General features: G+C 34.2%; 1 protein-coding gene across 3 annotated transcripts in view; it reads left to right on the plus strand.

The window, feature by feature from the left end:
* Positions 1-20,114, plus strand: part of Csmd3 (CUB and Sushi multiple domains 3) — a 1,262,970-nt gene that overhangs the window by 324,722 nt on the left and 918,134 nt on the right. For all 3 annotated transcript variants that reach the window (XM_029469819.2, XM_021183659.3, XM_029469820.2), the window contains exon 5: positions 1,164-1,371. In XM_029469819.2, coding sequence (XP_029325679.1) covers positions 1,164-1,371 — 208 coding nt within the window. The remainder of the gene's footprint in view (positions 1-1,163; positions 1,372-20,114) is intronic.

Genomic DNA, 20,114 nt, shown 5'->3' on the forward strand with positions numbered 1-20,114 from the left:
AACATTTCCTCAAATGACTTATATTAAAGGAGTTCCCTGAGCTGGTCAAAGCAGCAACATAAATCCTGATGCAATTTATTGCACAAGCAAATTTGTAACCTATTAATTTGATTGACCTAAACACTATTATGATAGGCAAATATTCTAACTTCAATTCCTTTAGGAAAAAGTAATCTTTGATCTTATAATCTCATATTAACACAACTGCTCATTTAAACACTCTCATAATATACACTATCCATATAATCATAGAATCTATATGAAGTTTTATTTACAAATCAGAAATATAGTTCAAAATTTAAATTTAGTTGAAAATTATATATAATGTACATCTGTATACATATATCTTTATGTGTGTGTGTTTATATACATACATATATTCATGTGTATAGTAAAATATGTACACTGGATTATGGACTAATATATATTCTTGGGAATTTAAAAGATACATAATTTTCAGTTAATTAAAAAGTACCTATATATGTAGGAGAAGATGGCCTAGTCGTCCATCATTGGGAAGAGAAGTCCCTTGGTCTTGCAAAGTTTATATGCCTCAGTACAGGGGAACACCAGGGCCAAGAAGTGGATGGGTAGGGGAGTTCGGGGGGAGGGTATGGGGGACTTTTGGGATAGCATTTGAAATGTAAAATAAGAAAATACCTAATTAAAAAATGTTCTAGCTTAATTTTAATTGTGTTCCTATTAACATTATTCAGTTGCTTTTGAAAAATTACACTGACAAATTATACTACATTGTATTTTCAATAATACTTCTATGAATACATACATTGAAAATAAAGACATTCTACAATCAACAAAAATATGTGAAATGATTAAATGTTTATCACTGGTAACTTTAGGAAACATTATTTTAAAATATTACTCGCTTCTTTACTTAAACATGAGAAATTCCTGCATTTTATTATACTGAGTTCGAAATTTGGAGTGTAGTTATTTTTTTTTTACTTATGTTCATTTCTATTTCAAGCAGTGGTTATAAATTCTCAAGAAATTTATATTTATACATCAAACATAAAGATTTCTCCCAGACTTATTGTATACCACAACATTTGTATTGCTATTTTAATATATAAATATTGAATTTACTAAGTAAGATTTGCCTTAATAATTAGATTTTAATACATTCTTATTGATTTTAACAGCTGAAGATGCTTGTGGGGGAACAATGAGAGGTTCCAGTGGCATCATATCCAGCCCGGGTTTTCCTAACGAATACCATAACAACGCAGACTGCACATGGACCATTGTAGCGGAACCAGGGGACACAATCTCACTGATATTTACAGATTTTCAAATGGAAGAGAAATATGATTACCTAGAAATAGAAGGTTCTGAGCCACCTACAATATGGTAAGTGGACTTAATTAAACTTGTATTCATTTCATTGTCTGAAGCAAAGTCGGGAACATGAAACTGTAGGTAGAGCTATAGGATATGGGTGTTGAAGGGATTTTGAAACTTTTTGCAAACCTATAAAGACGCATTGTCAGAACTGGGAGACACTTTCATGAATTTTGACTCAGTCAACATTATATCAGTACTTATGTCACAGGATTAGTAAGGAGAGTCATTTTTTATGTCAAGGAAATAAAATCTGTGCCTCTTGCTACTTAAAATGCTGCTCTTTATCATGATAGTCCAAACCTAGCCATCAATTTAAATTAAGCTACAAGTCCATGAAGTATCTTGCCTTAGTTTACATTTATAGACCATTTACTTAGCTTGTTATAACTGAAGACAAATTTTGTTTAAAGATGTATTTTTTCTTTACAGACTCTAAACATGGTTTAAAAACATTGTGTTTTCAAAATATGCCTTTTTGGAATAAAATACTTAAAGTGTTTGCTTATGTTGCTTCAAATTTGTACATGCTCCAGAGAATATTTTTTAACTGAGAGAAAAGTAAGGGATCAGTGGTGACTGGAAGACATAGGCACACACTAGAGTTGGAAGAACTTTAGAAGTCATGGAAAGCTTGTGTTAGAGCATGGGCATATCTGTTCCAGTTAAATCCAAAGGTCTGAAATGTCAAGCAACTGTTATTATGAAGTGTAAAAATTGATTTTAAGGTGGAATGATTAGCTATAAGAACATCACTTAAGAGTCGATTGTACCCATATCTTCGAAGCTTTTCCCTACTTTCTCCTCTATAAGTTTCAGTGTCTCTGGTTTTATGTGGAGTTCCTTAATCCACTTAGATTTGACGTTGGTACAAGGAGATAGGAATGGATCAATTCGCATTCTTCTACATGATAGCCTCCAGTTGTGCCAGCACCATTTGTTGAAAATGCTGTCTTTCTTCCACTGGATGGTTTTTGCTCCCTTGTCAAAGATCAAGTGACCATAGGTATGTGGGTTGATCTCAGTGTCTTCAATTCTGTTCCATTGGTCTACTTGTCTGTCGTTATACCAGTACCATGCAGTTTTTATCACAATTGCTCTGTAGTACAGCTTTAGGTCAGGCATGGTGATTCCACCAGAGGTTCTTTTATCCTTGAGAAGAGTTTTTGCTATCCTAGTTTTTTTGTTGTTCCAGATGAATTTGCAGATTGCCCTTTCTAATTCGTTGAAGAATTGAGTTGGAATTTTGATGGGGGTTGCATTGAATCTGTAGATTGCTTTTGGTAAGATAGCCATATATGGGTACAGGGGAAAAATTCCTGAATAGAACAGCAAAGGCTTGTGCTGTAAGATCGAGAATTGATAAATGGGACCTCAAAAAGTTGCAAAGCTTCTGCAAGGCAAAAGACACCATCAATAAGACAAAAAGACCACTAACAGATTGGGAAAGGATCTTTACCTATCCTAAATCAGATAGGGGACTAATATCCAATATATATAAAGAACTCAAGAAGGTGGACTCCAGAAAATCAAATAACCCCGTTAAAAAATGGGGCACAGAACTGAACAAAGAATTCTCACCTGAGGAATACCGAATGCCAGAGAAGCACCTGAAAAAATGTTCAACATCCTTAATCATCAGGGAAATGTAACTCAAAACAACCCTGAGATTCCACCTTAACACCAGTCAGAATGGCTAAGATCAAAAATTCAGGTGACAGCAGATGCTGGCGAGGATGTGGAGAAAGAGGAACACTCCTTCATTGTTGGTGGGATTGCAAGCTGGTACAACCACTCTGGAAATCAGTTTGATGGTTCCTCAGAAAATTGGACATAATACTATCAGAGGATCCAGCAATACCTCTCCTGGGCATATGTCCAGAAGATGTTCCAACCGGTAAGAAGGACACATGCTCCACTATGTTCATAGCAGCCTTATTTATAATAGCCAGAAGCTGGAAAGAACCCAGATGCCCCTCAACAGAGGAATGGATACAGAAAATGTGGTACATTTACACAATGGAGTACTACTCAGCTATTAAAAGGAATGAATTTATGAAATTCCTAGGCAAATGGATGGATCTGGAAGGCATCATCCTGAGTGAGGTAACATATTCACAAAGGAACTCACACAATATGTACTCACTGATAAGTGGATATTAGCCCAAAAACTTAGGATACCCAAGATATAAGATACAATTTGTTAAACGCATGAAACTCAAGAAGAACGAAGACCAAAGTGTGGACACTGTGCCCCTTCTTGGAATTGGGAACAAAACACCCATGGAAAGAGTTACAGAGATAAATTTTGGAGCTGTGAAGAAAGGATGGACCATCTAAAGACTGCCATATCCAGGGATCCATCCCATAATCAGCTTCCAAACGCTGACATCATTGCATACTCTAGCAAGATTTTGCTGAAAGGACCCAGATATAGCTGTCTCTTGTGAGACAATGCCGGCGCCTAGCAAACACAGAAGTGGATGCTCACAGTCAGCTATTGGATGGATCACAGGGCCCCCAATGGAGTAGCTAGAGAAAGTACCCAAGGAGCTAAAGGGAACTGCAACCCCATAGATGGAACATTATTATGAACTAACCAGTACCCCAGAGCTCTTGACTCTAGCTGCATATGTATCAAAAGATGGCCTAGTCGGCCATCACTGGAAAGAGAGGCCCATTGGACTTGCCAACTTTATATGCCCCAGTACAGGGGAATGCCAGGGCCAAGGGGTGGGGGTGGGTGGGTGGGGGACTGGGGGGGGGAGTGTATTGGGGACTTTTTGGATAGCATTGGAAATGTAATTGAGGAAAATACCTAATTAAAAAAAAAACCCTCTAACCATAAAAAAAAGAGTCGATTGTAGGAATCTAACAGGAGAGCACAGTTGCTAGTATTATGATGCTATCAAGAGACAGAGGGGTAAACATATTAGCAGATATGCTAGAATTAAAGTGAAAATGATTCTGTAACTGGTTAGGAATTGTAAGAAAGATAGTCTTGAAATAGAAACTTTTGTTATTTATTGACTTTAGCAAATGGTGAAGATGATAATGATTTTCTATATTAGCACTCTTGGTAGAAAGTTAAGTCAACTTTGGAATGGAGACTCCATGGATAATGAGATTTGCATTAAAAACAGGAGTTTGAAGGTATTTGAGACATACATTTGAAGCCATCTGACACATAACTGTATGAATGAGAAATTTCCAAAAGACATGTAATGGTGGTATTTAGTTTGTTTCATCTGCATTGAGAGAATAGAATTCAATGACTAGCTAGACAGAAACAATGGGAAGAATGTGTAGAAGGAGTGCTAGAGTGAATGTGGAGATTTGCAATACTGCCTGAGCTTGAGAGGATAACCTTGTAAAGAAGACTAAGGTAGTGCATCCAGAAAAGTAGGAGGGGACAAGCTAGAGAATGACACATAACACAAAGATGGCAGAAAGAATGTAAATGGAAGAGTGTTCCCATTGTGGCCTCAAGATGTATGAACATTAGATAGGTGCTTTGAAAAGTCACAGTTGGCTGAGTTTACAGTAATTTGGAACGGATCTCCATCAGAAATGCTACCATGTAATAAAGAACAACGATAGTTCATCTATTCAAACCCATATTTTATATCTCTTCTTTTGGGACCTTGAAAGACACAATTTATCCTCTTCCATAATAATTTTATGTGAAGTTAAAATTAAACATGGCTAATCCTGCTTTAAATAGAGGATTTAAAGAAAATTATTTTAGAAGTTACTATTCTAAAACGGTTCATATTTAATTCATGTACAGCTAGATAATGATATAATAAATTTCCTAATAATTTTGGTACTTATGATGCAGAAGTTATCCTACTGATGCTTACAAAGCATTCATGTGCTTGGGATGCTGAAGAAAATGGAAATATTCTCATAGTAATTACTCTCTTGTTTCCACTTAACTCTGTAACCTTAATAAAATCGTTATATGCTCTGAAACATTACATCCCGATTTACCTTGATAAAGACACTTCTGTGTACTACCTTCACAACTTTTAATACTTATTTGTATGTTTCAACAATATGAGGAATAAAATAATAACAGCTTTTTAATTAACTCTGTCAGAATCACAAAGTTCTCTCCTGTCTATTTTCTGTTTCAAATATCATCAAGCTACATTATTTCCTCTTGCTCAGGAAGTAATACATATTTAATTTCTCTAATGTTTTTATAGTACATACAGACAAGTCCAGACTTCTGCTAGATGGTGACTCTGACTCAAAAATTAGGTAACTTGACATGTTACATGAAAATTATAGAAATATCCATCTGTTATAATTCGAATAGTGAAAATTTAAACAAATAGTACTATTAATAAGTTATTTTACTTAGCCAATTACATACCATAAATAATAATCCCTTTAAATATTATTATTTATGAAATTAATATATAAACTTACTTGCAGACAATTCATACTGCTAAACTAAATGCTAGCCCTTTAACTCCAATAAATAAATATTTTCTGCCTTTTATAAATATACAACCATGAGAATGACACACTTTATTTCAAGTGACAAGGTTGTAAAGACTCTTCCTTTATAGCCATGTATTGGTTTCATAACATTCTTAATTCATTAAAGAGATCAAGGGGAGAAAAGGTAAATATTGAAATAATTGATATTTTCCCGGTTGAATTACAAGGAATTTCTTTGACTTCAGATATCTCATCCAAAGACCCAGAACTTTATATTCCCATATATGCTTTTAAACTCCATGCTGAAGTATGAGTAGTAGTATGAGGCAACCCATCCTTCATGCCACAAATGGTATTAGCAATCTTTGGGTTGTTTCCAGATTCAATATGTTAAGTCAATAGGTTCTGGATTGTTTCAAAACTCAACTATCCTTACCTGCTTCAACAGGAAACTCATAGACTCATGATATGGTTGGATATGGCATTAATTCCTTACATCTTTTATTTCATATCAGTAACATTCTATTAATTCTACTATATGTCTGTCACATTGTCTGTTTGGACATGTACAGCAGGAACAAAAAATTGATGACTTCCTTGCTTACAAAGTGTAAGCAATAAATTGCTTTCAACTAGATTTCTCAACGAAGCATGAGTGTCATTCTTACTCAATATTCTCACCAGCATGAGCTGTTACTACCTTACTTACTTGATACTAACCATTTGGAAGGGTTTGAGATGAAATCTCAAAGTCATTTTGTTTTGTATTTTCCTGATGGCTATGAATGCTGAACATTAAGTGACATTCAGCCATGAGTTTCCTTTGTTGATAATTGTAATTTTAGATCTGGACTCTATTTATATGTTTTTTGTGTGTTTTGTTTTGTTTTGTTTTGTCTTGTTTTGTTTGTTTTTGCTATTTTCTTGAGTTCTTTTTATCTTTTGGATATTAGCATTCTATTGCATATGGAGTTGCTAAAATTCTTTTCTCATCCTGTAGGCTTTAACTTTGTTCAAAGAATGATGTTTCTCAATTTTGGGAAGTTTAATATGTTAACTATTGATCTTACTGCCTGTGCTAACATTGTTCTATTCAATAAGACTTCTCCTGTGTCAACAAGTTGAATCTATGTATCTATTTTTGTTTGTTTGTTTGTTTTGTTGCTGCTGCTATCTTTGACACATTTAGAGTTAGGTTTTGTGTAAGCTCTTAAAAATGAATCTAGTAGGATTCTTCTACAGCCATCCATCCAGTTTGCCCACTGATTTTTGTTTTGTTTTGTTTGTTTGAAGATACTTTCCTCTTTCCAATGCATATTTCTGTTCTCTATATCAAGTATCAGGTTTGTATGGGTATGTGATTTTATATTTGGTACTGTAGTGAGATTCTGTTGGCCAGGAGGTCTCTTTGTCCTAGTGTTATGCTGTTTCATTACTGTAGATTTGTAATAAAATTAGACTCGATGGACAATGATACTTCAAAGCAGTTCTATTTTCATTTGGAATTATTTTTGCTACCCTGTGGGATGTGTGTATGTGTGTGTGTGTGTGCATGTTTGCATGTGTGTGTGTGTGTGTGTGTGTGTGTGTGTGTGTGTGTGTGTGTGCACGCTCGCGCACTTGCTTCTATTTCCATGTGAAGCTGAGGACTCTTCTTTCAAGATCTCTGAAGAATTGTATTAGAATTTTAACAGGGATCATATTGAATATATGGATTGCTTTTTACTATGTTAATCCTACTGATCTATGAACATGGGAGATACTTCCATCTTCTAATATCTTCAACAATGACTTAAAGTTTTTATCATACAAGTCTTTCAATTGCTTGAATAGAGATATTCTAAGAAATTTTGTATTATTGAGGCTATTTTTAAAATTTTTATTTAAACTTTTTTTTACAGTCCCCATTTCAGACCCTTTCTGGTTCACTCTCTGACTGTTTAATATCCAATACCTCTTCTTCCCTTATTGCCTCTACAAGGATGTCCCCACCACAACCCCCCACATCCCACCAGATCTTCCCATTCCCTGACGCCTCTAGCCTCCTGAGGGTTAGATGCATCTTCTCTGACTAAACCCAGACCCAGGAGTCCTCTGCTGAATATGTGTTGTGGTCCCATTATCAGCTGGTGTATGCTGCCTGGTTGGTGGCACAGTGTCTGAGAGAACTCAGAGGTCCAGGTTGGTTGAGACTGTTGGTCCTCCTACAAGGTTGCCCTCCTCCTCAACTTCTTCCAGGATTTCCCCAATTTAACCACAGGGGTCAGCAGCTTCTGTCCATTGGTTGGCTGTAAATAGCTGCATCTGACTCTTTCAGCTGCTTGTTGGGTCTTCTGGAGGGCAGTCATGATAGGTCCCCTTTTGTGAGTGCTCCATAGCCTCTGAAATAGTGCCAGGCCTTGGGAGCTCCCCTTGAGCTGGATCCCAATTTGGCACTGTCTCTGGATCACCTTTTCCTCATGATCTTCTCCATTTTTGTCCCTGTAACCCTTACAGACAGGAACAATTATGGGTCAGAGATTTCTACTGGAGGATGGCAACCCCATCCCTCACTTGATGCCCTGCCTTTTCTATTGGAGGTGGGCTCACAAGTTCCATATCTCTACTGTAGGGCATTTCATATAAAGTTTCTCCCTTTGAGTCCTGAGAGTCTCTCACTTCCTACGTCTCTGGTACATTCTGGAGGGTCAACCAACATCCTACCTCCTGAGGTTGCCTGTTTTCATTTTCTCTGATGGCCCTCAGGGCTTCAATCCTGTTTCCCCCACCCAATACCTGATCATGTTCCCCATGCCCCACTCCTTTCCCCTTTGAGACCCAAGTTCCCTTCATCCATCCCCTGTCCTGAGACTGCTTTCTTCTCCCTCCCAAGTGGAATTGAAGCATCCTCACATGGGATCTTTGGCTTGTTAGCCTTTTTAAATTCTATGAATTTGTATCCTGTGTATTCTGTACTTTTTATGGCTAATATCCACTGATTACTGAGTACATACCATGCATGTCTTTGGGTCCTGAGTTACCTCACTAAGGATGATATTTTCTAGTTCCATTCATTTATCCTCAAAACTCAGGATGTCCTTGTTCTTAATTGCTGAGTAGTATTCCATTGTGTAAATGAACCACATTTTCTGTATCCATTCTTCTGTTGTGGGACACCTGGGTTGTTACTAGCTTCTGCTATGAATAATGTTGCTATAAACATAGTAAACACATGCCACTGTGGCATGGTGGGGCATCTTTTGGATATATGCCCAAGAGTGGTTTAGCTGGATCTTCAGGTAGATCTGTTTCCAATTTTCTTAGGAACCTCCAGTTTGATTTCCAGAGAGGTTGTACCAGTTTGCAATCTTACCAGCAAAGGAGGAGTATTCCTCTTTCTCTACATCCTCTCCAACATGTGTTGTCACTTGAGATTTTGATCTTAGCCATCCTGATTAGTGTAAGGTGGAATTTCAGGATCATTTTGATTTGCATTTCCCAGATCACTAAACACCTTGTACATTTCTTTAGGTGCTTCTCAGCCATTCGAGATTATTCTGTTCTGAATACTCTGTTTAGCTCTATAATACATTTTTGATGGGATTGTTTGTTTGTTTTTGTTGTTGGTGGTGGTGTTTTTTTAATTTTGTTTTTTCTTTTTTGGTTTTTTTTTGGGGGGGGTTCGGTGGTGTGCTTCTTAATTTATTTATATATTTAGTACATTAGCCATTTATCGGATGTGGGGTTAGTGAAGATATTTTCTCAATATTTAGGTTGCCGATTTGTCATATTGGCTGTCCTTTGCCTTACAGAAGCTTTCTAGTTTCATGAAGTCCCATTTATCAATTCTTGATCTTAGAGCATGAGCCATTGGAGTTCACTTTAGGAAATTTCCCCCTGTGCCAATGAGTTCAAGGCTTTTTCTCACTTTCTCTTTTATTAGAGTCAGTATATCTGGTTTTACAGTGAGTCCTTTGATCCACTTGAACTTGAGCTTTATGCAAGGTGACAAATATTTTCATTTTTCTACAATCAGACAGTTTGTCCAGCACCATTTATTGAAGATGATGTCTTTTTTCCATTGTATATATTTGACTTCTTTGTCAAAGATCTGTTTCCTATGAATGTGTGGTTTTGTTCTGGTTTTTAGTTCTATTCCATTGTTCAATGAGTCTGTCTCTATACCAATAATATGCAGTTTTTATCAACATTTCTCTGTAGTATAGCTTGAGGTCAGGTACAGTGATTTCCCCAGAAGTACTTTTATTATTAAGTATTGTTTTAGCTATTCTGGGGTTTTTGCTTTTCGAGATAAATTTCTCTTTCCAAGTCTTTGAAGGATTGTGTTGGTATTTTGAAGGGGATTGTATTGAATCTGTAGATTGCATTTGGAGGGATGGCTATTTTGCTATGTTAATTCTGCCAATCCATAAGCACGGGAGCTCTCTACATTTTCTAAGAATCCTTCCTTAATTTCTTTCTGAGTGACTTGAAGTTATTTTCATACCGATCTTTCACTTGTTTGGTCAGAGTTATCCCAAGATATTTTATATTATTTGTGGCTATTGTGAAGGGTGTTGTTTCCCTAATTTCTCTCTCAGCCTATCATTTGTATAAAGGAAGGCTACTGATTTATTTGAGTTAATTTTATATCTAGCCACATTGCCAAAGTTGTTTATCAGCTGTAAAAGTTCTCTGGTAGAATTTTTGGGATCACTCATGTGTACTAATATATCATTTGTGAATAATGATACCTTTTCTTCTTCTTTGCCAATTTGTATCCCCTTGATCTCTTTTTGTTTTCTTTTTGCTCTAGCTATTACTTCAAGTACTGTATTGACTAGATATGGGGAGAATGGTTATTCATGTCTTGTCCTTGATTTTAGTTGGATTGTTACAAGTACCACTCCATTTAATTTGATATTAGCTGTTGGTTTGCAGTAAATTGTTTTTATTATGTTTAGGTATGGATCTGGAATGCCTGATCTCTCCAATGCTTTTAACATGAACAGGTGTTGTATTTTGTCAAATACTTTTTCAGTATCTAAGTAGATGATCATGTGATTTTTTTCTTTGAGTTTGTTTAAATAGTGAATTACATTAGTGGATTTTTGTATATTGAACCAAGTTTGCACCACTGGATGAAGCTTACTTGATCAATGATGGTTTTGATATGTTCTTGGATTCAGTTTGCAAGAATTTTATTGAGTGCTTTTGCGTTGATATTCATAAGGGAAATTGATCTGAAGTTCTCTTTTTTTATGTGTCCTTTTGTGGTTTAGGTATCAGAGTAATTGTGGCTTCATAGAATGAATTAGGTAGTGTTCTTTCTCTTTCTATTTTATGGAATAATTTGAGGAATATTGGTAGTTAGTCTTCTTTGAAAGTCTGGTAGTATTCTGTACTAAAGCCATCTGGCTCTGGAACTTTTTTGGTTGTGAGGTTTTTAATGACTTCTACTATTTCCCTAGGGGATATGGACATGTTTAGATAGTTTACCTGATCTTGGTTTAACTTTGGTGTGTAGTATCTGTCTAAAAAACCATCCATTTCCTCTAGATTTTTCAGTTTTGTTGAGTATATGCTTTTGTAGTAGGATCTGATGATTTTTTTGAATTTCTTCCATTTCTGTTGTTATGTCTACCTTTTCCTTTCTGATTTTGTAAATTTGCCCTCTGTGCCCTTTAGTTAGTTTGGCTAGTATTTTATATATCTTGTTGATTCTCTCAAAGAAGCAGTCAGTTTTTGCTGATTTCTTTCTTAGTTCATTTGTTTGTATATAAGAAGACTACTGATTTTTATGTGTTAGTTTTGTATACAGCTACTTTTCTGGACAGCTTAATATACTGAAAGTTCTTCTGGAATTTTTGGGTCATGTATGTATATTATCAGATCATCTGTAATTAAAGTAGTGTTGTTACCATTTTTGTGCTGCTAAATGTATTCATGCTTGCAAATGGGATATCTGTAATTATTTTAGTGCTTTCAATTTCTTTCTTTGATGTTTTATAATTTATAGTGTGTAGACACTTAAGCTCATAAAAAGATTTACTTATAGGTTTTTTTAAAGTACAATTAATAAAAGTTCTAAAATATATGAATATATGAAGGTGACCTTAAGGAAATAACTAAATATTGGGGAGACAGTTAGGGCCCCAACTGGCATCTCTTGTCACCAAATGAAGTTTCCAGTGCTGAGATCTGAGTTACAGCTATTTGAGTTGTTAGCCAAAGGGATTCCACCAAAACCCAAATTTACTGAGTCTCTTGCTAGGACACATTGTTCTCCACAATAGGACAGCAACACCCAACTGCTTAAAGACAACACATATACAATTCACTGAATATTCTAATGTCCATTAGTTACCTACATAGAGAGCCTTAACCCATAATTGACACCATCTTAAATATAGGAAAATTCTCTGCATACTATCAAAAGAGAAAATAACCAACCCAGTAAGAAATCATTTATCTATAGTTGTGTACTGCCTACAAGACACGTTAAGGAAATGGTGGAATGAAGCTTATGGAATAACCAAACAATAGATTCAATTTGACTTAAAGAACACTCAATAAGATGGAACCCATTCAGGACACGGCTTATATAACCAAGAAACTGAGAGTATAGCCCAATGACCTGGGGCAAAATCAAAATTATACTGGTCTAAACAAATGTTGTAATGAAAACTGCATAGTGTTGGAATAATAATAGGCATGCTGATTAGTGTAATCAAATCAAAGACAGAGACATAAGAAGGATTTAAGGGGATATAAGGATCTCTCAGGGAAGTGTCTTATTGATTTTGTTGTTGAATTGGGCTTTTTGTTTGTGTGTTTTTGAGATAGAACTTAAAGTTAGGTGCTTAGGCATGGGGAGATGATTTGAATTAACTTGGGAGATGGGAAGAATAAGATCAAAATATATTTTTATAGTTATTTTAAATAATAAAAGTATAATAAAATAGGAAATGGCTATATGACCAAGTAATCTGCAGATTCAATATAATAAAAATGAAAATTTCAATGAAATTGACAATAATGGGAAGCCATCAAAAATTCATATGGAACCATAAATCATGGAAAGCCAAAGGAATCTCCAAAAAAAGGAAAAAATAAGAATATATCAAGATACATTATTTAGAATTTATTAAAGGGTCATGTTAGTAAAAACAATATGCTTCCTTCACCCAACACATAATCAGACAATTAAATGGCATAATGGAGTACAAGACCAAGAAATGACCCCAGCTATGATTTTTGAGCTTTCATATAAAGCTAACATTAGTAGATAAAATTCAACATCGCCAAAAATATCCTGAGAAACCTAGATATCCACATATAGAATAGTAAAATTAAACCACATGTCTCTAATATTATACCCAAGTCAAATCAACATATGTCAAATGCCTTAAGAAAAGCCTGGAAGATCTGAAAATATTAGAAGAATGCATTGTGATGCAGTTCAGGATATAAGAGATCCTGTGCAGAGGAGTAACAGAATGCATTTTATGTATGCGTGAAATTTCTGAAGAACATGAAAACTTATTAAATATATTTTAAAATGTATTAATAAAGAAAATGGCTAAGATGCATATGAATACAAGTTTCATATAATTAGCAATCAGGAAAAATTAAAATAAAAATGTATGTAGAATCTTTTTAACCACATAGGAAGTCCTAGCAAACAAACAAACAAAAAATGATAGCAAATGTGAATAAGTATGTGAGCAATCTCTCACCTGTATGTCCCAGAAAGTATATATTAATATCCTGGAAGATAAACATTTGCATATGAAAAATAGGATGGTTTATATTGTGAGTATGGGTAAATATGAAATCTATTTAATTGCAAATATCTATTGAAATCTTTCACTTCATACAATGAATATAAACCAATACAATCAAATAATGAAAATGTGATACTTAGAGACTTTGAGAAGGGCAAGAATGTTGTGATGTGCTGGCCGTCTGTTGATCTAAGATCATGGGATCTGAGACTGTCTTCAAGTAAGGAAGGGTACCTAACAAATCTCAGGAATGAGCATTTCAGCTGGAATTTCTAGCAGAGAAACATACATATAACACATGGTGCCTCACCATGCTAGAGTTCTCTGGAAGCTGAAGGACAACCATGAGTGAAAATTATAGAGGAAAACAAGACATGATAATGCCTAGGGCAGGAATCACTGCTGACTTTAGTAATGGTAAGTTGTTAAGCCCTTTATTATTTTGGCATCAGGGTAACATTGTGAAATTTGTCATTTACAAAAAGTATTTTTTCTGTCTGCTCTCCCGAAAATAAACTATAGGAAAAAGTCTATTGTCAATATTCACGATATAGGTTAAAACTGACAATATCTATAACAAGGCTACCAAAATGGATATGAAAAATTCATTAGAATTTCTAGAAAAAGGTGTAAGCATTTTTGGAAAGGGAGATATGAGCATGGAGGAAGGAAAGAGAGGATAGTTCTAAAATACTTGGCTTTAATGGTGGTCTAAACTCACTATATCTTGGCGATGGGAAGAGGACTAAGAAGACAATTTGTTGGAATGCATTTTGAGATATCTGACCTATAAGTAGGTAGCTTTTGCATATATGGGTAAGACATGTTTTAGATCAGCATGAATGTTGCAAGCTGCAGATCAGACTCTAATATTCAGAAACTATAACTCAGTCTCAAAGTAGAATAGAATACTACATTAAGAAAAGAAAGAATACTAAGCACTAGGGCATTTCACCACCAAAAATTCTGAAAATTAACATGGTATGGAAAGGATATTTAACATGGGAAAAATGGAAGAAAATAATATACAAATGGTGTTCATCAAGTTAGATGGAGAAACCTTCCAGCTACTGCTCAGTTGTGTCTCATAAAGATATTTTTTTGTTTGTTTGAGACTGGGGTAGGCTATACTCACAAAATGCCATATGCCTCTAATGGATCTTTAAATATTTATGAAATAAACATTTTAGCTTATTAAATAAGATTTCAATCTGCACACTGATTTAGGAATAGGGTGTTGCAGGATGTGGTAATTTTGATGAATTAATTTTATGGGTGAATTTAACTGTAGTCGTATGAAACAAAATAAGTAGTGGTGGACAGGTCACTTAAACTATCAGGGAATTTTGTAAGAAAGATATACAAAGAAATGGGAAAAGGTGGACTGATCTGGAAGAGTATTTTTAGACTCTTTATACATTTTTAACTATATAATATTTGTCTGCATAAATATATATGTTCCATGTGTTTACCTAGCACCCAGGAAGTCAGAAAAGATCATAAAACCCATATGGGTTGTTCTAAGCTGTTATGTGGCAACTCTTAACTGCTGATCTGCAGCTCCCAAATATTTTTAGTAAATTTTTTACTCTTTTGTTTCTTAATTGTTAGAATTAAGGCTATACTTTTTATCATAAATTTAATGGCTCATCAGAAAGTAAACAAGAAATGATAATAAGATGAACTTGGGCAATCATCTTAACAAGGTAAAAATAACTAGTGGTAGTGAGTTTAACCTTTACTTTAAAGGTGTATTTTTGAAATGAAGTAGAATAACACAGAAACAGGAAAATTAGGTTGGAAAGAAAGTCAAAACTGATAGATCATTTAGCTGAAAAATCAGAACTCATAGAGAAGGATTCTATTATAGTGATACTTTTAGATTTGATGACTGGGGAACTGCTATTAATGAAAGAAAGATAGAAAAACTTTTTAACATTAAGATCAAAAGAAATAATTGGAGTCCAGTTAAAATGTTGAGTGAATACTAATTTGATTCAGATTTTCATTAGCATATACCAAAGTTTTATGAATGTGAGACTGAATCATGATAAGGACTTTAAAACTGGAATAACAGTTCATAAGCTGATAAAACTTAATACTACCAAGCACTAAAGAATGATCAGTTAGTAGTGGAAAAGGAGAATTCAGATTTTACCAGTGAAAAGTGTATATGAATGTTATTTACACTGAGAATGAAGCAATTTATGTAACATATTTTGATTAACCTGAATTATTTCACACATTTATATTTTTGTTAAAATGTTACTTGACATTCAGATATACGGTGATAAGTTTACACTTGTAGATTTCTAATCAAGACTGGTTGCTATCTCCAAATACTGCTTCCAGTTATACATCTAACCCATTTCTTTCTCACCTACTCAGGGTCATGCTTCTGATATTCTTAATATTGTCTATGCATCAAGTTTCACTGTATGAATGATAAATCTCCAAGCAGACATAACTGAGTTTGTTCCCATTATTTCTCTTTAAATATATTTTACAAAATGACCAACAACCTTTCAGTTCCTAATTTAATACCTACCTGAATTTGATTTATCTGCAACATTTGATCCTATCAGCCGTGTGACATTGGAGTCTTGTTCATTATTTTCTGACTGTATCTTCTTCGATTTTTGTAGTTATAATTTCTGCCCTCATTTTTTTCTGAATATATTGAGGTCTCCTATGATTTTTTTGCTCATCCCTTGTCTTGTATTTTTTTCAATATTTTCACTTTTATTTTTTTATTTGGAAATTGTTCTCTTTTTTTTACTCTTCATTATTCACCTTTTTTTTTTTAGTTTTCTTAATAATCATTTGCACTCTTTTTCTTTTTGTGCATGTATTTTCATGTAACTAATGCAATTTTAAAGCTTTAATTTTAATCTATACATAGTACTTAGAACCACATACATTTCTGTCTTAAGTAGGTTAGATTTCATTGTGAAATTAATAAGTGGTTTTATTGTCTCACAAAGTAGAAATATTGAAAGTTTTATTTTTTCCTGATTTTTACTGGTTATATTTGACTGAAGCAACATTCACTAGTCGTGATTAGACAAGCAGAAAAAGGAAATTTTACAAAAGCATGCAATGATACAATGCTTTGACACAATACAAACTCTGAAGATGATTGCATAGGCACTTTATCCAGGACCCCAGTATAAAATACTTATGACGCATTCCTGTTATTGTTGTGTTTGTAAGCTGTTTTTATTACCAAAGTTACATGTTTCAAGATTGAACTACAAAGTCTATAGTCTAGACATTCAGAAGGACAGAGGAAACGCAACAATGTATTCATGAAGTTCTCCTTTGACATACGTGCAACTAAATCATCACTCTAACTCAAGATTATAATCAATTTTACCAATTTTAAATTATTGGAATTATAACCTTTGTTTTATGTGTAGGTATATTTTTCATCCATGTATGTTTGTGCAGCACATGTGTTTTAGTGCCCCCTAAAGCCTAGAAGGGTGAGGTGCATTGAATTCCCTGGGACTGGAGGATAGTAAGCAAAGCTGAGCTTTTGGGGAACTGAAGGGCTTCATCTGTAAGAGCAACTATGCTTTTAAATGCTGAGCAGTCTCTTCAGATCTAATTCAAATTCTAATCTTTCAAAGCCTTTAAGAGTTTATATTTTCTGCAAATGAACTTTTCACTATGAACAATTTGGAACTTTCAAGTGTGTGTGTGTGTGTTTACTCCCATATTTAAAACATATCACATACTGATATTTTTAAAAATAGTGTATTGCTATAAGTAGCGAATATCATTTGTTTTAATACATAATTTTACCTTTCCATTAGTTAGAAATTCTCTAACCTGACACAAACAGTATTACTAATATACTATTGTATTATATTTATATATTTTTCTTTGTTATAAAGAAAATGTGTTTTGCTGTGTAGCAAAAATAATTTTCAATTTATCTTAGGCAGTCTCAGCAAAGAGGGAAAGATTACATATGAATGAAACTAAAATTAATAAATATCAGGCAAATAAGAAAAAAAATTCAAATTTTACAGCAAAGTCAGAGCCATATAAATGCAAAATTTTACTATTTTATTTTAGATACAAATGTTTGTTATTGGAAAGTATACCTTATATCTTTATGGAAATAAACATTAGTAAAATTTTACAATGTTTTCCTGCATATTTATTGAAGTACATAATTTTTAGTGTGGTCATGAAAATTATACTTATTCATTTTCACTTCTAAAGTTAGAGCTTGGATTCTCTAGTAGACCAGCCTCAACAAACATACCATGTAGACTACTCCATTTCAAACCATTAGTCAAAGTTAATCTCCCATCTCTTAGTGGCTTGTTTTAGGTATCTTTGCGCAGTGATGAGAAATATACCTAACATATTATGTGATTATATAAAAATGGTATGCTCACTTTGTGGCCTTAATTAGCCAATATACATTTATGAAATCTGTGTATAACCATAATTACCTAGGAGGTCTCATGTACAGAAACCTAAACTCCTTGCTGCTATCACTTTTCCTCCACCTGCTTAAAACACTCATGAATATTCTCCAGAGCCTCTACAATCTGAAACTCTAATCTTTGTTATCCTTATTTGCTCCTTCCATCTAAGCATTTTCCACAAATGTAATCATGAAGCATGGTGGGTGCTTGAATTATTCAAATCCCTCCAATGGTGATTGGCCTTTACTTAAGACAGGAGAAAGTATGACTATTTTTGGTAAGAAGAAAGGACAAAGATCTGGTGCATGGGAGTTTATACTTTCATGACTGGAAACATTGTCACATCCTTTCTGGAAGTTTCTGATTTCAATATAAAGGAAAGCACAAAAAGCACTTTGTTATAAAAATGATAAATGAGAAAATTCTGTTAGATTCCAGGAGTTTTTCAAGATAAAGGCAACTGAAGAATGGGAGGAAACCCCTACAGTGCTCTGTAGATTTAGAGATTTTGCAAAGTGCAATTTCAGCAGCAGCATTTTGGAAAGTTGTTGGCATATGTAGCACAACTTAGTTGTAAAGGCTATGCGATGTGATAATGAAACTGAAGTTATCTATGGAGCACAGCCAGGATATGGAAAGGAGGGAGTTTAAATGGACTTTGTCACTTATTTCTGTCTATTCAGTTTATCTCTCTATGAGTTAACATACTTATTCATGAAACCTCGTTTTACAAAGATTAAGCTAATTAAAATAGGAAAATGCTCTAAAACATAAGGAAATTAAGATTTAATAATGCATATGTTGTTTTATATACCCCAAACAACAACTATGAAGTGTGGTAACTTCTTTTATTTTAATGGAATGGTTTTATTTAAAAGTTAACTCCAGTTGATTCATATCAAACTTATTAATCATTTACTCACATGTTTTGGAAATAATGTGTTTTCTCTCTCTCTCTCTCTCTCTCTCTCTCTCTCTCTCTCTCTCTCTCTCTCTCTCTCTCTCTCTCTCTCTTTCTGTTTTTACCATTTTATAAGTCTTGATTGTGTCAATATAGAGTATTTTATCATATTTTAAATATTTTTTCTGTCAGTCAAAATCTCTTTTAGATAATACTTTAACTTTCAACATATTTTATTTAATAAATTCAATGGTAATTAGCCCATTCTTCTTTTTATTAATCATTTACTTGTTTATATTTCAAATAATATCCCCCTTTCTGATTATCCCTCTACAAACCCCTATCCCACCTCCTCCTCCCACTCCCCTTTGCCTCTATGAGGGTACTCCCCCACCTACTCAAGCATTCCAGTCTCACTCCTCTAGTTTCCCCCTATTCTAGGGTATCAAGCCTCCACAGGACCAAGGGCCTCCTCTCCCATTGATAACTTAAGCCCACTCTTATATATCTGCATATACCCACTCCTTTTATCAAAAAATAACTCCTCTCTCCCTAGCATACATCAATTATTGACCACATCTCCGGTAAGTGTGATGATTAATGAGATAGTCTCTTGTGAATGGATTTAATCCAGACACATAATATAAATATAACAATAGAATGTAAATTACAATATTATACTTATTTGAGAATTGAGAAACTATTTCTTACAGTCATAGATAAATGTTCAAGAATTCTAGTCTTCCTCACATGTGTGTTCTAATACAAACAACAGATATCTGAAACCACATAGCACTGAGTCCTGCATATACTAGTAATTGGTCATCTATTTCTGGCCCACTGTATCAGTGGACTCTATATACAGACAAAAAACCAAAGTCAGATTGTAATATTTGAAAAATAAACATGTCTTTCTACACATATACTGACTTCTGTTTCTTGTAATTACTTCATCAATAGAATAATCACTATTCATATAGTCTCTGTGATGTAATGTAAGTAACCTAGTAAGCCTGTGAGTGATGTGGACAGTTTACATGTGAGTGGTCTAGCATTTATATAAGTTAACACAAAACCATTAAATTGTTCACTACGTAAATATCTTGCACACCTGTCAGTATGGGAATATGCATGGTGGAAAAAGCCTTGAAATTGGTCCTATGGATATCATGGGTAGTCATGTATGAA

This window comes from Mus caroli, unplaced genomic scaffold, assembly GCF_978045245.1.
Source record: "Mus caroli unplaced genomic scaffold, Mus_caroli_1 scaffold_16, whole genome shotgun sequence".
NCBI classification, from domain to species: Eukaryota; Metazoa; Chordata; class Mammalia; order Rodentia; family Muridae; genus Mus; species Mus caroli.